The 17,774-nt window shown below is 37.9% G+C and overlaps 1 protein-coding gene across 3 annotated transcripts in view; it reads right to left on the reverse strand.

Annotated features, from left to right (window-relative positions):
• Positions 1-17,774, reverse strand: part of NFKB1 (nuclear factor kappa B subunit 1) — a 58,906-nt gene that overhangs the window by 38,452 nt on the left and 2,680 nt on the right. For all 3 annotated transcript variants that reach the window (XM_075090737.1, XM_075090739.1, XM_075090738.1), the window contains exons 2-3: positions 8,085-8,137; positions 6,837-6,918 (exon numbers count right to left, since the gene is read on the reverse strand). In XM_075090737.1, the coding sequence (XP_074946838.1) occupies positions 6,837-6,918; positions 8,085-8,129 (127 nt within the window). In that variant the 5' untranslated portion in view covers positions 8,130-8,137. The remainder of the gene's footprint in view (positions 1-6,836; positions 6,919-8,084; positions 8,138-17,774) is intronic.

The raw sequence follows: 17,774 nt of genomic DNA on the forward strand, positions 1-17,774 counted from the left end.
CAGTGGGTGGCTGTCAAATACCTCTTAAAATGGAAGCCACTTCCAAGTCTGAAAACGACGGTTCCGAGAGGTATGATTTCTTCCCTGCCTCTTGCTAAGCAGAGAAGACGATTCGGATTTCAGCGCTAAAAATCCAATTGTTATCAAAGCAGATTCCACATGACAGGTTCACTGTGAATACCTACAGAGTATTTTGCCAGCTATATTCCTGTTGGAATTATGTATCATCACTTACACTCTATTAAAGGTATTAATGCTAAGGAATCAAGCAAGCTCACTGGGACATGTGAAACCTCCAAAGCAGACAAGTCACAGCTATGTGGCAGAGCCTGCAAGCATGCAAAGCATACCATGCCCTGCCAACACCCACGTGAGATCTGCCTCCGAACAACTGCACCATCTGCAAGTACCACGCCATCCAGCTACCTCAACTAGGTAGTACTTGGCTTCCGCACAGAACCACATACTTGCATCAACTTTAATTTGCCAATAGGCCTAATGTTCACAGATAGTTAAAAATAGCAGAGGATTCATTAATTTATAGTTTGCAGAATTACTACATGCACCCTTCTCAGCTCCTCAATACAACTTCACTCTAATAAAACAGACCTTCATGTCTTTAGTCAGCACGGATCTTCTCTCAAAACGAAAAGTTGATAAAAATGCTAATACACGGAATTAGTATTTTGCTGTTGAAGTTAGCTGACTCAGCAGCCGAATTAGCTTCATGCCAAAGTTATATTGCAAATGTCAATCATGACAATTTCACATATAAAGATCACTTATTTCCAAAGTCCAACACTATTCCTGTGAAAAAAGTGCACACTGCTACAATTAAAATCTTGAAGTCATGCAAAACAATTGACTCAAGACCATATACACATCATCTTACATTAGAAAGCATGAAAACCAGTTTGGACTTCAGAAACTTTAAAAGACATAGAGTAATATTTAGCTTTGGTGTGGTTTTATGTTTTAGTTTTTGTCTGTAACATGGAGTCAAGATGAGTAGAGTTGGGTTTAAGCATTACATCAGCACTTAAATTTAAGACTTCTGTTCACAGACCTCTAACCCTCCTCATGCTTTAGGCATCTAAAATTTTATACTTCAACAATCCAGATGCCTTGTATCTGCTAGGCACTGGCAGAAATAATGCACCTAAAATACAACTGTGTAGATCAACTTTCAACCAAGCCTCCAGGGCAGGATCTGTCAAGTAATTGTTCTTTGGCTGTTCTCCCCTTAAGAATTAGTTTTCAAGGCATATACGCTGGGTTAGTATCGGCACAAAATACTACTGCTTTCTCTTAGCCAGAAAAGGAAGCACTCTTTTATCCAACAGCAGTCCCCCAGGATGCAGCAGACCCAGGTTCCAACTTTTCCTCAGCATAAGGAAATTCAAACTCTTAAGAGAGGGATATACACTATATTAGCATATTGGAAAGCTCACGGGGAATTCTTCATACTGCTGAAATGGTTTCATTTTTCATGGCACTCGTGGAAAACTCAGGAAAATTGAAAAATTAGGACTGTGGTTCTTACGTCCCCTTGGAAAAAAGCTTATAAAAAGCATACAAATATACTGATACAAAAAAATCAAAGTATCTTACATACTAATACTAGGGAAGTGCAAAAAAGGTGCAGTGTAAACATACAAAGACAAGTTAGATGCCTGTTATCATTAATCCGGATTACACAAATCATATACCAGTGTATTTAAGACACAGTTTTGTGAGGTCTTATTTTAACCTTTGGGTTTTGTGACTGAACATTTTCTTTTTTACAATGACTAAGTAATTCTCTGGTGTAGCATCTGAACCACATCCAAGTAACAGCACAGAGAAGGCACTTAATTACATCTGCAATGCTATTTAAAAATAAAGCAGCAATATTCAAGGTAACTTCCAAGCATAAATGGCATGTTATTTTGACTTTCTTATAGAAAGATTTTACTTAGTGAAAGGTCTCATACAGCTGTCTTCACTAAATTCTGAATACTTTCCAAAAGTACATTAGACAGCCTAACATTGGTTATGTGTGGTTCCTTCTTTCTCTCTCACCCTTTCCCATGGGGAAAATAAAAGATGTTTAGTGTTTTGCACAGGGAAGTTTTAAATATTTTGTTTCTATTAGTAGGCACATCTGGTCTAAGCAGACAGCAGGAACCTGAAGATGTGCACCTTGTAAGAGGAACTAATAATGATGAGATTTGCAATGATCTTTTGCACCTCTGTTCTAGGCTGGAAAGTTGCTTGCTTCAAGTACTTGCTTAACCCCTTTTAAGTATTAAACAATCACGAGAAGGAACGCTACTTAACGCATAGCTTAATTTCTACTTTTGCCCTACAGAGAGGCTGAAGCAGCATACAGTCATGGAGCCGGCCTCTACACAAGCAAGACTCTCACAGTTGCCAAGAGCCAAGTTTTGACACGAGCACTCCTCAGGATTTGCCTGGCACTGCTGCAGTCAGGAGGGCTAAGAACTGCAACTAAAACATGCAGTCCTCCAGCCTGGAGGGGGTTTGGTGCAGACTGCCACATCCTGGGTATGCTTCAGTGCTTCCTTTTCTGTTTTCTCACCTCAGTTGCCACAGACCAACTCGCATCCCACTGCCTCCCCTCTAGCCTGAGTCACAGTCCCACTTCCCCACGTCTTCTTCAACTGCTACATTTCTTCATTTTCCTTCCTGCCTGAGTCAGAGGCCCTCCTCCATCCTGACACTCCCACCACTTGCATTCTTTCGTCCTCTTGACAGGCCTCACCCTGCACACACACTTCCCAAAGGAGCATCCATCTTAGGCTCCTCTGGGTTCCTTCTTCCCATCACAGCAAAGTCAAGAAAAAAAGGACCTGTGAGGTAGGTGGGATATCCCTGCAAGCCTGGCAGCACTGTAGGACCAGTGGTGTCCTTTATCTAACAGCTTCCCTAGTACCTGAAGCCATTCAATTTAACCTGCAACCAGCTGTGGTCAAGTCCCCCCCTCACCTCCTGTCTGTTAGCAGGTCCCCCAGAACAGGCACCTCACGCTGGTAATTGTGTGCTGGTTTGCTCTGCGGATGTGGATGAAAACACTCATAGCCTCCAGGTCTTGACTGTTAAATCCAACACCAACCCTCTTGTATCCATCCCAGCAGTGGTACCTTGCTGCTAAAAGCTCAGGCTCTAGATCTAGTGTCTTATCCTTCCTGAAGGCCTGTTGTAGCATTTTTAAGTCCTCCCCCTCAGGGATTCACCCGCACAGGAACACTCTCTTGCATCTCAGCTCTGCAGCCTTCAAAGCATGATGTTTATATCAAGCAGCTCATGGGCTTCGCTTAACCTCTCCCTTCCCTCCGTTCACTCTTCAAAATACAAGCACAGAAGATCTAGAAAAAACACCAGAAGCAGTATGCAAGTCTGCTCATGCTTCCGAGGATTAGGGCCACTGCTACGGGACAGGGAAAATGAACACTCATCTAATTTTTGGTGACAGTCAGGCTTCCTTGAATCTCTTCCTAACATTACTTCTCTCTGAAAAAGTATGAAATAAATTTTTTGTAAGCACCTTCTTTCCCCCCTTTCATTTCTCAACAGCAAGCATCACAGAGGGTTGGGCAAAGGGGGTTAAAAAAATATCAGAAAAACATAACTTTAGCAGCCTCCAGACAATAGTGTACAGCTGCTGATAGCCCTGCTTCAGCTTCACAGGTTTAGACTGCAATTAAAAAAAACACACAACACCTCAATGCCAACAGCTAGTTAGACCAGAGCCCCTAAAAAACAAAACAATTAATCAGTTCCCCAAACCACCTCTAACCTGTACACAGATTGCTCCGTTGTGTAGTTGTAGATGGCCTTGTATGATCAGGAGGAAGTAAGGAACATCCAGAGTTATAAAACGCTTTGCTCAGAGCTCTGCCTGTTTCCTCTCCAATTTAAGGTATTGCTTTGTCCCCCCACTACACAGTGGACATCACACTGATGCATATCTGCTTTTACACCACCTAAATACATGCCATGGATAATGTTCCCTCCATCCCCAACATCACTGAGAATTAGTACCTAAGTCTCAAAGGCAGGACACTTCCCAACAAGCCAAACAGGCTGACTTCATGACATACTGCCCTTCCTGCTCGAGGTGTTTTAAACACACAGCTCAGTCCTGCAGTTTGCACTGTTATGGCACTTTTTATAGACCCATCCTTTTGTCAATAAAGGCACACAGAGACTACTTCTCTTTCTTGATTTAGATGTAAATGTAGAACTTGAACTACAGAACTATCTACTACAGCTTTAGAGCCAAAATAACCAAGCCTCATTTTTACTTAAAACTGACATACATAAGAGAGAAAAAGAAGCAAAGACACTTGAGCATGGACAACCTGATTGAGAAAATCCTTGTCCTGATGTCTCAAAGGTTTTCTACTCTTACTGTAAATATTAACATAACAGCAGAACATCTATCATCAGCAAATCCCCAAACTCCCTAGCTATTTGTTGATTCAGCTATGCTGGCACGATATGGCAATCCATAGTTACATATTAAACCTGCCTGCCAGTGTAGTAAGTCTGACATTGTGCGTTTATGAACGCACAGATTCAAAGTAGGCACCATACCAAATCAAGAGCAACAATTAACATCTTTGGTTCTTTATGTTTAAATCATCCACCTGTCCTAGAGGAAAGACCTTTTTAGAACACTTATTTCACCCTATCAGTATGTTGGCTGGAAGAACTTTTGGAAAAATCCCACATGAATTTTTAACTGGCCTTGCTGTGTAGAAAGGAATCATTACTTTCTTCTTGGAAACAACTAAAGCATAATATATAAATTATTATATTACCTCATAACTGAATAGCTAGTCCACATTAATGACCATAGTTTCAAGCAGGGGAGGAAGTAAGCATTATAGTGATACTACTCAAGAAACAAAATCACTATGGCATCAGATGTCAGATGGCATTGAAATGATCGATCAACTTTTTCTATAACTTATGATTAGCATTTTGTTTGTGATAACCTGAAATCCATGATCCTTTATTAAATCCCATTTTGTACACAGGGAACTTGCCACCTATAGTGCAGCTTTAGACAAGAGCAGTGCCATTAAAAAACCCCCGCCTTTTCTAAGCAATTTTGCAAAATTAAGGATAGAGCTAGACTTAGCCCAGCAAGAGTTTTCTGTGACTCCAGAAGTCAGTGAATTCTTGACTCCCCCACATGGTTTTAAAAACAGCTGTTTTCTAGTTTAGACAGGACATAGATATCTAAAAATCAGTTTTATATATCTGAATAATTTCTATGGAATGAGTCTGGCATGAGGAGTACAGAGTAAGCTTAAAAGGTATGTGTAAGACAGCATTATGGAGAAATCAAAATTCCAATAACCTTATTTGTTCCACAGAAACTCTGTGAGAACAGTGAAAAAAGCCCTTGGTATACACTGCACAAGCCCTTTAACCCTACACAGATGAACCTTACTGAACAATTTTATCCGCCTTAATAAAAACACACTGCAAACAAATGATTGCAACATAAATTTGTTGGATGCTTGTCCACGTTTGTCAAGAGCTTTGCTCATCAGAAGATTTTATCTTTAAACAAAATTATCTGTACCATATGTGTTTCTTGATTCTCCCTCGTTACTATTCAGTCAAGAAAACCTAAGTATGATTTAAACCAGGACACACTGAAACAGTAAGCATGCCTTAATTTTTATTTTTAAACCAGCATTGATTGTTACTTTAGGGTAGAATTTTACCTATGAAGTAAAAAGCAAATAGCTTTTTTCATTTTACCCTTCACACCTTCACTGCTGTCAAGTGTATCAAATATTGCAAACAAAAGCAATTTGCATTTTCAACAAGAAAGCAATCTACTATACAGAAAATACCAGCCACATCCTGATACAACAAACAGATCAATAACAGAAAGTTGTCCTGTTAAAAGACATTAATAGCTATATTGGAGATATACTACTGGAGATAAATATTAAGAAAAATATTATTTCCTTCCTCCTTTCACATCAGCTATTCTAATAAACTAAGCAGGAGAAACAGAATTTTCTAAATTCAAGCAAGAAGCAATACTTCTAAAGATATTCAAATGCAAAACCAGGCCAAGGTTGACCTAGCAGCTAGTTCTGGCTGAGATACAACACACTCCTATTTGATATTCCTGTTCTGGAACCATAGTGGAAGAGCTGCATATCAGACCTTTGCAGAATACTATTTGCTTATTTGCAGCAGTTACTTGCAAAATTTGACTCTGAACTTCCAAACTAGTGTTATTATTCAGGAAATTGTCAGGTACTTTTAATACCAGACTGTCACTTTACAGGAAACAGAGAAGTGATCAAGAAGGAAAAACAGATTTGAATGATACAGGAAGTTGAATACACTTTACATTTTATTAGTGAAAAACAAGCACCCGAAGAATTAGTACAACAAATGAAACACTGTTCAAAAGAAAAAAGTACACGTTGCACTCTGCAAACTGGCAATGCAAACACGTAGGTCACTGGAGATGCCAATGTAGAAAAAAATGCAAAATAATTTATAAAAACAGGTCACTCAAAGCTCTTTTTGGTCAGTCAAACCATTTAACAAATTGAACTTCCAGTTTCTGTACAAGCCAAAAGAAAATCAGATTTGCCTCACTGTTGAAAGTTTCATGAGGGTAAGATAGAGATTCATAAGGGTGTAATAAAAAGTCTAGCTGACAACTTTGGGATCTAGTATTATGAAATACCAGAGCACAAACAAAAAAGCCTCTGAAAAGAACTTCACAAAAAAAAAAAAAACCTGGAAGAAACAGCAGGAAAACAGCACAATCAAGGAGAAACCATTCCTACCTGTTCGTAGTGGTAAATCTGAAGTGATGTAATTTGTATTAAATAATGCGTTCATTCCCATTAACTGATCCATTGCAAACATCTATATTGAAAGAAAATATAGTCTTTGTTACTAATATATACATAATTTCATAAAGCATCTATCAGTAAAGAATTTCAAAGTTCTCTGCAAATATTGAGACTACAAACACCTCGGTGCAGTACGTAAACATTTTGTATCTATTTTATTGTTGCTGACAGCAGCAGTGCAAGCAAAGCTGATAGTACTGACCAAGTTGCACCAGTATCATGGGACTTCACTGAACTCTGCAGTTTCTAAGCACGCATTTTGCTTACATGCACTAACTACATATTCCAAAGAGCTTACATGGTAAATGCTGAAAATTTGACCCTAGATGTCTTGCCCAAGGCCTTACTGAAAGCCTGTGAGTTTTCATTTCCACTTTTCTGATTAAACCCCACCAGACTACATTCCTTACGTAAATGTATTTACAAGCTCTAAAGCTAGAAAACAGTAAACCCAGGTTAAAATTTGTTGGTTTTCTTTGTTTGTTTTGTTTTGGTTTTTTAAATTTTTGTGGTTTTTTTGAGCACTGACATGTCTTAGCTCACTGTAATTGTTGTCAGGTATGAATATATCTTCTTCCAAAGTGAAGCAAGCATAAAGAAGAAGAAAATAGTTTATTTTTGGAAGTTAAAGTGAGTAGAAATTATCTGTTCTTCACTCAAACTTTTTACTCAAGCACCAGTCTCACAATTCAAATGAATCATGAAATGACCTAATGAGATCAGGAAGAGCTTCTGAAGAGCTAAGCCTACTGATCTGTGTGAGTGAAGGAACATTTTAGTCATCAATGCCAATGCAGATTTCATAAAACATGATACAAAGGGGACTTTTAGGGCATAAGGGGTTTAATTTTCAGATAAAGTCCAATGTCCACCGCAGAAGACATTTCAGAGCAAGTGTCACAGGCAGACAGGGCATAAAACCGAGTATTTTTCAGCAGGCCTAGCTTTCCTTTTCATTTCAGCCATTTCACTAGTGGCAAGGCACTTCAAAGGTCACATAAAAAACACCTTAGAGAAAAAAACCCTAGATTTCCCTAAACCTGATTTCTGCCAATAGCTAGAATGCTTTCATATCTCCATGTCGTTAAGCCTAGGAAATGACAGGACAATGTGAGAGGAAGCCACAGCAGAGAGCTAGGAGAGATTACAGGGATATTGAAAATACACAAATCCACTTACTTGGGGATCAGACACTCCCATAATATAGGAATCTTCTCCTGCCATTTTAAGTCCTGAAACACAAACACATGATCAGAACTCTAATTTTTTCCAATGTACAGCAATAGAGAAACTTGAAAAATGCTAGTTAAAAGCCCCATCTCTGACCCGTCTTATTTTACTCATAATGTTAATGATCTCTAAAATACTCTTAAAACTCCTGAGTATTTGCAAGGGGCAGGCTAAGGACAGGATAGGCTACAGCTAGATTTGTTTCTGTCTTTGCTCTGACTATTCTGCCATTAGTGTTTAGGCAAAAGCAGGACTCTGCATTTTTATACAATAAAAAGACTTCTGAGCATTCATGAATGAACCCTAATGGTTTTCCTGTGAAGTATTTACTAAATGCAAGATAAAGATGCCTGGGAAAGAACATCCAATACGTTTTCCTCAAACAAAAACTGGAGTCAAACACTGACTAATTTTGCACACCTTTATTTCCAGAGGTCCACAAGTGCTTGGCACCCACAACAACTCAGTGCTGGCGATTACAGTTATGGATGTACAACATACCTAATCCTCTCTCACAGGTCTCCATGTAAATGCTGAACACTGGGAAAGGTTAGCCTGGCTTAGTTTTCCTGGGGCCAGTAGCAGAGCATGGAAATTTTCTTAGGAATTTATTAGGTGTATTATATAAGATTAGTGTTACTTCCTTTCATGTAGACGCTACTGAAAGAATTACAATTTCACTTGATCCTACTAAAAAAAGGCTCTCCAAGGGAATATGTGAAAATAACTTTAGTGACTCTTTCAAGAGACTCATGTTTGCATGCAAGCAGACACTTTAAATAAGGCTAATAACTAACAGAAGACAGGAACATGTCACTGGCCCTCGTATTCCACCACAACGACATGAGCCATGTTTTCCAGCAAAGCAAAGCAAACTGTGAAAACCTACTGCCCTATGAAAGAGAGTGACAAGTGATCAGTAAACCAGAGAAAAAGAAAAACTGAGTCACCGTGTACCTCTACAGGAACTAGAAAGTCAAATACCAAAACCAAAATTGGAATACTCCGGTGCACTTCACTTTGTGGAGGCTCAACTCAGCTTGTTAACAAGCTCCAAAGACAACGTATCTACAGACCCATCCACACTAATACCCCATTCCATCCAAAGACCCATCCCACACTAGTAGAAAATGAAAGAAAATTTTAAATGGAGAAATAGGAGACACTTAATACCCAGACGACTTCCAGGAAAAAGAGGTCCATGAAGATAAAATTATTTTTTAACCTAGAAAATAAAAAGTACCCACCTGTTTGTAATTCAATTTTAGAGAGATATATCTACTAGATAATATTTATTTGTAGTATTTGAGCAAGTATCAAATAACTGGTCATAAGACTTCAGCCAAAAATTAATAATAGATATAACAAGCAGCCACAGTCACCTGGGCTGTTCTCCACCTAATACATCAGGATTTCAGCAATATAGAAAATACCAGTCAATCACATTATCTGACAGGCACATTCTGCGAAACATTATTTTCATTAGTAATTTACTATTGTTATTATCAATCTTTACAGAAAAAAGTCAACATACAACACATAACAAAACCTTCATCATACAACAAACTTTACTAGGATGTTTTTATTTGACATTCCATTCCATAGAAAGCATATAACCCTCATCACCAACTGAAAAGTTTCTGAAATAACTGTAATCTAGGTTTTTGGCCGACACTTCCCAGTGAAAGGTGTAGGTATTACAGAAAACAATCTGAAGACCTCAACAGCCAACATTTTTCAGGAAGTGTCAGAAAATACCCACCCTGCTGATGCACACTGATTAGGTAACTGTGAGTGCAAATGCCAGATTTCTTCTGCATAAACAGAATTAAAAAACCTGGTCTTAAAAGCCTTGTTTTGTGATCTCTCATATTTAATCACTTACTACTTGAGTCACATGTGCAAAATAATGTTACAAAATACCTAAAGTACCCAGATAACATGGTATATATGCTTCTTCAGGCAAAAAAAAAAGATTCTGAGGAGCTAATATAAATAGAACATGACCGCTTGCCTGTTTGCTAAATGTATATTTCTTTGCAAAACTTTCAAAGCATCTCACAGCTTCTTCTGTAAGCCCAATAGGATACATTTAACAGCATAACAGCATGTTCCATCATCTTTGCCCTATTCTAGTTTCTCATACTGTATCAGTCTCACTCCAGCAGAACTCTGTGGGAGAAGGGCAGTTCTCACACCTGCTATGCTTCCTGGCCACATTTACAATTCTACAGTACATGACTTCAACAAAGTGGAAAAATACTGCAGAGGCAGTATTTCTGAAAACTTTTCAGTTATAGTACTTTGATATCAAAATTAGAATCCATACAGAAATAAAACCTACATCTACCTGAATCAGTCCTTCAGTTTTGCCTGATCAAACTGGTCCTATCTGGCTTTTTGGCTGATGCGATGAAGAATGTCATGAGAGCAAAACAGCAGCCATTAAAGATGAACATTACACTCAGAAGCAGCAAGGTAACTACCCACATACTACCCAGGTAGGTATGTACTAATGAATTTCTAACCAGGTATTAACCACAATCTCTCTTGCACCAAAAGCACAGGTGTCTCTTACTTGAGATCTTTTGTGTTCAGGAGTCAGCTGCAGTGTTTGGGAAGATGTTAAAGACATTCTCTCTGGCTTGAATGCTAAGCCAGTTTATTATAAACACACTATGATTTAGATGGGCAAACATATGCCTTTGTGTATGTAAACTGACACTTGATTACCTTTTCAGGGCCTAGACAAAAATTAACCCAGCGGTTTAAAATTACCCCTCTAAAGGACTGAAAACACTCTCAGCTTCAGTGTATGTTTTGTCCCCTCTCAAAACCAAAAAAATGACAAAAATGTTCCTGAAACCCTACCTCCAAAATAGAATTTGTTTGCTTAGGATTTACTCAGTTAACAACTAAGCATCCTCTTTTTACAAGAAAACTGGGACAAATCCATCAATAATATGATTAAAAAACGAATAGGCATTTACAGAAAAACAGACCCTAGCATTAATCGTATGACTTTTAATTGGCCTCTTCCGTCATTGCTTGAGTTTCTAAGCACCTTTCCTACACGCGTTCAGTGCAAGATTAGCATCTACCACGAGTAGCTTTGTTCATTCTCTCTTTACATGAGCTGTATTATTTTGGGGCAGAGATTGTTTTTATCCAAGCTGTATTTGCTGCTATAAGCGTCTTAGAGAAGTCAGGTCAAAACCGCCTCTCTCTCATTTGAAGATGACTGGGATTAAAATTGCTTTGTGGAAGTTTGTGTTACCATATATGCCTGCTTCCCACATAATCTCCAATTCCCACAAACCGTACTGCAAACTTGCATCTACAATTAAAAAATACCCCTACACCTGCAGACCACAACCAACCACGACAGTCCCCACCCCTGGAGATCGTCTAAAGTCTTTCAGATAATGGTGCACAGGAAACTAAACATTTCAACTCACAGTATGTTTTAGTGTGAAAATTCAAAGGCGGGTGAAGGAACGCCATTCAGCTCCTAGCATAATGGGAAAAGGTAAAATCCAGTTAAACCTGTCCAAAACCACACAGCTGTGCCTGCTGAGGGACTATAAGTGTGTATGAGTGTACATATGCATATTGGTGCAGCATTCCTTTCTCCCCATAGCAGGCCAGTTGCCCCTGTGAAAAAGGTTAAAAAAGGAGAGAAAGAAAAAACCTAGGAAGATATATCTACATATGCACACATGGAAGACAATGGGGTTGCACCAACCAACCAAGGAAACATAATGGCACATCACTACTCCTCCTTAAAAAACAAATAATGGCAGGTACAAGTAGGCACAGCTGGAAGAACACGAGTTCATTTATTGTAAGCTGAATATTTGTTTTAAAGCTTCAAAAGGATCAGCCATTTAAAATGGAAACAACATAATTAATGTAGGAATGCTCTCATCCGGGAACACGAATCCTCATTTCTGTTTACGTTGGTCATTTTATTTCAGATCTCTCTCCTGCTACCTACCTTTTAAAAAACAAAGATAGGTGTCTCTAACCAACCATTGTTAGGCCCCTGATTTTTTTTGGAGTACAGATCCTTCCCTCTACTGTTCCTCTTCAACTTTCCAGCCTGATTTTTAAAAATGAGGTAAACCCATTTTTCTCTTTAATACCAGTATCCACTCCAATACCTACAAACAGAGAATGGGACTTCCTCCTGTTACCTTTCTACAGACAAGCATAACCCAATGCAAAGTTCATCATCTGGGACGAAACAAGCTTTAATGTTGGATTCAAATACTAATAGTCCAGTTATTTCAGAAAACATTTACAGACATCTCACCCAGAAGCTGCATGCCTTTTAAAAAACTAAGACTTAATTCTTTTTCTTTCTACCTTTGTTCTCATACTGGTTTGGCTAAAAACTTGAACAGTGTATATACTAACAAATTAGGAAGATGCCTTATTCATCCAAGCGTGAAATAAAATAATTTTAATATTACCCTAGTTGAACAATAATCGCCCCCCCCCCCCCCCCAAAAAAAAAAAACAAACAACAAAACAAACTTGAGCTTTAGTACCCCAAATCTATCCATGTTTCAAAGTATACCAGTATGCTTACTGATGAAGCTAACATTTCATATAGGACCAGGAAAAAAAATAAAACCAAAACATGACATACACTTCCTTTCCCAGGCCTTCAAAAAGAGACGTGGTGAGCAGACTCTACTTGTAATCTATCTTCTCTGAATATAAATACATTTTTTTAAAATCAGTTTGGAAAAACGAAGGATGAACAGTATTAACAAATTCTTTACCCCACAAAGACCTGCCTCATCATAAAAGGTGATACCTGGTACAAACTCTTATCAGCCACTCTTCTTTTAGAAACTTTGGGTACTTTGAGCCAACCAAACAAAAAACAAAAGCATAAAAAGGGATGTGACAGAATGCCCATTATTTCCTCAGAAAATGAATGCAAAGAACTAGCATCAGGGTACCTGCCTGCCATTGTGTTTTAAAATACAAAAAATCAACTCATCGTTTCTAAAACTTGTCCATTATTTTTTATTTAGTTCAGTATAAAGATTTAGTTCAGGACAGACTAATATTTTATGGAAGAAGGTTTGGTTATAGGACAGATCAGTTTAACAGGATAGCAATTAAGGCATATTCTGTAAAAGGTATACTGAAGATATGTAAATTAGTGAATCATGATCTTTATTACCCAGAGTTCATTATACTTGTGAACTGGAATAAGTCTGATGGATTAAATATGTTTCTATATTGAAGAACATCTGTCTCTTACTTCATGAGACATTTTACATCAACCTCTTCTCACCTGTCAAGGCTGGGATTCAGGAAGCAAGCCTCAAGATGAGAAACTCAACAACTACACTCCAGCCAGCTTGACGTATCGAAAGCACAGTTCTTTCTGCAAGTCTTCTAGCAGAGTATTTTTTCTGTTTACCTTGACTTTCATTGGAATTTACCTGTTAAAACTAAGCTTTAACTGAACACTGAATGAAAGTAATGAATTCACTGTGATTATGCCTGTTTATTTTCCTTATTAAAAATAAAAAGTAATAAGGATGAAATGGAGGCAAAGACATTTGTGTTTTATATATTATATTGTAAGTATATTTTTGCTACATCGGGGCTATAAAACATGGCAGACTGACTAATCGCAGAGAACTATGTTTTTAGGAACGGCATCAAGTTCTCTGAAATCCTGTAGCAACCATGAAATACTGACATAGAAAGAGTAAGTATTGTACTGTACAGCCTCTACAACGTATTTTACCTGGTATTGTTTACTTCTGTTAGTGACGACTATCTACCCTTGAGCCTCACTTTTCTACCCTTTGCAAAACATAATCTGTATAGAGACAATTGTAAGAGATCAGCATTTCCCAAATGGAGATGCTGGGAAATGTATTGTGCAATAGACAGTACGAGTTGCTGGGCAAGGTCTGGGAGCAGGACATGGGCTGCTGAGATGATTTTGGCTACAGGACAAAGCAGGCTGCTCTGACAGAACAGAAATGCTGATCCGAGACATTTAGTCTCACGCCTTCATCACTGCAGTGCCTTCAAGTCAGGATGCTGCCCACCCCTATCAATGACTGGCCTTTTCACCTTAGCTCCGGCCACCCCTTCTCAACTTCATCCAGCACTTCATTTCCCTTGTAACCCAGTTATTTTTCCCAAAATACTGGGAGTACATCTCCAGAGCAAAAACCTTTGGTGCAGAATATATTCTCAGAGAACCACAGGGAGGGTAAAAGGAAGTTTGAGGACTGCTCTTTTCTACCCCTGCACAAAACAGCAGGCCATACAAATACACAGGCTTATGTCTCCCGACGCTTCAGAGGACACACAAGCTGGATCATAAACCTACAGAATTTACATGGACAACCCTCAGTTTAAGCTGTGCATGTCCTTCTAACCACTTCAGTTTTTTTAAGGCTGAATTAAAGATGCTTTTCTTAAGAGAAACAAATCCCATTTTTGTTAAAAGCGATGTAACAACAGTGGGAATATTGTACAGGCAGGAGTCCAAGCAGTTGCTGGCATTTTGAACATATATTGTCCAAAACGGCTTACAGCAGGTCTACACAGCTAAACTCCAACAGCTGTTAGCTACCAACTCCTTGTACTTCCATTACTGTTGCCATTAATGAAGCTACTGCAGAAGAAAATATCCTGGAGAGGGAAAAGAGAGACATCCCCTTCCCAAACGCTAATCAAGGAAAATCTTAACACAGAAAGGATTTTACCAGTGGTTATTTTATTTATGTTGTTCTCAAACTACTCATTTTGATGGCATCCACTTAAGTAAGTTATACTGTTTCTGAAGTCCCCAGGCAAAGGTTAAGACTGGACCAAGTATTTATCATTTAGAGGAACACTGTCCTGATGCAGAGTCTGGAAAAATTGGGAAAATGCAAGCTATACACACACAGAGTTTTTCTTTGTAAAATAAAAGAAAAAAATGTGCTACATACAGCAAATCCCTGGATTATTCAAAATAAACAGCTATGGTATTCTGAACTATACAAGGTAAGTAGAACGAAAATATTAAAGGAACATCATGCATACTTTCACTCACATTATTGGCATAGGCCTCTTACGCAGCAACAGGAAAGAAAAAGCATTTAAAAAACCATGAGGAGTGATCGCTAACTCGCTCAAGTTGACAAGGAGCCCTATCAACTATGTTTTTTGTTAGGGATTATAACTCAGTAATGAAACAGACATGAAATTTGACATGTGACTTCAGATGTTAAAAGTTTACTAGTATTTCTTCTCCCCTCTATGACTTTGACTCTTGGCGGGGGGGTAGGGGGCTGTTTTAAGGAAACTCTATTCTCAGTATAAAACTCAACAATGCTCAATTTCCGCAAAAGCGGCATACAGAAGCTGTATTTTTTTACTTTCCTTCAGCTGCTACAAAGACATGTAATCTCTGAATAAAGATTTGAGTATAATTTCTCAGTATACAAGTGAGAAAAGGTTTGTGCAAAGGCATTTTTATCAAAGATACTACTTTCCTCTGCAGACTTTTTCCTCATCCGTAGACTGTTGCAGCTGCGATACTACTACATAACCCTAAATGACGCTGTTTGTTTTTCTAATACAACAACACGAATTGCCTCTTCTTGTTATTAATTAAGCCTGCTTATTATTTCCTGTTGGGTGGGACCTGGGAGTTCAGTCTGTGTATTTTTAAAATTAAAAAGCTATTTAAGTTAAAACTTTCAAATATTTTCACTCATGAGCAGATGCATTATTGGACAATAATACAAAAATTGTGAAACATTTCAGAGATTAAATAAATCACAAGTATTAAAGAGATTTCAGAAGTGCGATGCTCCGAGTTAGAATTGTTGTGTGCAGAATTATTATAGGAAATTTAGACTTAAATTTATTACATCAGATAACTACTAAATATGAAGAAAAATTCATAGCAAGAGGAAATTCACTTGGCAAAGAGTAACTGGACTACCTGAGTGGTTGCTTTAAGTATCTTTACAAACAGAATTTTGTGTTTTATTCCTTTCCCAAATGTCAAAGTAGTGAACTAGTATGACAAGAGGAAATACTAAGATGCCATAAACGTATAAACTGTTTTTTCAGGATATTGTTACAATAAAATTAGAATGTTTTTGTTAAAACACATTCAAAGCAACGTAAACCAAACGAATAAACAGTATTCAAATATACAGCAAACATACTCTGGTGTATGTATAATGCTAAGTATGTGTAAAAATACTGAGGTTCAACACAGCAAAACAACCCTAGTAACTACACTGTATTTTAGCCACATGTGTTAATATCTGTCTGTGTTTAAACAGATAGGATTATGATCTTTAAAAGAAACAAATAAAAAAAACCCACCCAAAACAACAAGGTCACACAATTCAGACCTGCTTTGCTCTTGATCTGTTGACACCAGTACAGTTTGCTTGGAGAACGCAATCAAATACAGAGGTATTTTAGTTTAGCTAATTCTGCATTTTAAATTAAGAAAAAAAAAATATTTGGCACAGCCTTTCAAAAGAACACAGAAGTTGAAAGGGAGAAAAAATGCTAGTAGGAGCAATAGTAGCTTCCTCCCCACACGTGGTCTGTCAGCTCCACCTAAATCCTGAACAAAGGATTTTTACCTTGAGACTAGAATAATTTGAAACATCTTTTAAGGCCTTAGTTCTGAAACTGTCAACAGTGCTTCAGCAAAATATATATGTTTAAAGGAAAACACTGAAGAAGAGTCACTGAATTATTTCCATGCTCAAAATTAGATGCAAACTTAGTGCCTGACTGACCTAAGGGCACAGTTAATGACAAACTTAATTATGATCTTATCGATGTAGAACTTTATAGAAGGTTCAGAGCTTATTTAAAGGACATCAAATTACAACTTCCACTTCTAAAATATCTGTGTCGGAGCTAAGTGACCAAGATCAGGAATTTATTTTTCATTATTTGCCTGAAATATTCTTTTCTCTTTGTTTTATAATAGCTGTGTTATTTTGTGTCTGACAACCAAAGAAAAGCTATCAACATGCTGGGGGAAAAAAAAATTAAACTAACTTAGAGTTTTCATTAGTTGCTTAGGGAAATGAGTAAAAACTTTAAGACATACTTCTGATTTTAGAGTTGGCAAGCATTCACAGCACTGAAAGGCGAGAGGATTTTAGTGAGCATATTTTGAAGCAATCTATGAAAAAAAACAGAGTAATTAACCAGAATCTCCAAAGTTCGTGGAATTTTCTCACCACTAGCTTCATCAGAAGGCCAGATGTAAGTCAGTAAAAAAATATACTGTCTTTCAATGTATCTTTGCAACTCCAAAACAGCATTTACTTTGTATGCATATAACTACTCAGAGAGACTTCAACTTTCTAGTCGGCATCGAGCATCCTTCATAGTAAAGACTGACAGGCCTTCAGACTTGGTTCCTGTCCTTCCAGGTTCAGCAATAAGCACGGTAACACGAATTCCTAACTGCAGTTACTTCTGGAGTTTGCATGCATTCATGAGCCAGTGGCATGGGAAGACTTTGGGAAAAGGTAATGATGAAAAGAAGGAGTATTGTTTACATGAAAACCTCAAAAATCTATTAATAAGCAAATTTGCATCAGTGATATTTGTAGGTATCCA

Source organism: Phalacrocorax aristotelis, chromosome 4, assembly GCF_949628215.1.
Source record: "Phalacrocorax aristotelis chromosome 4, bGulAri2.1, whole genome shotgun sequence".
NCBI classification, from domain to species: Eukaryota; Metazoa; Chordata; class Aves; order Suliformes; family Phalacrocoracidae; genus Phalacrocorax; species Phalacrocorax aristotelis.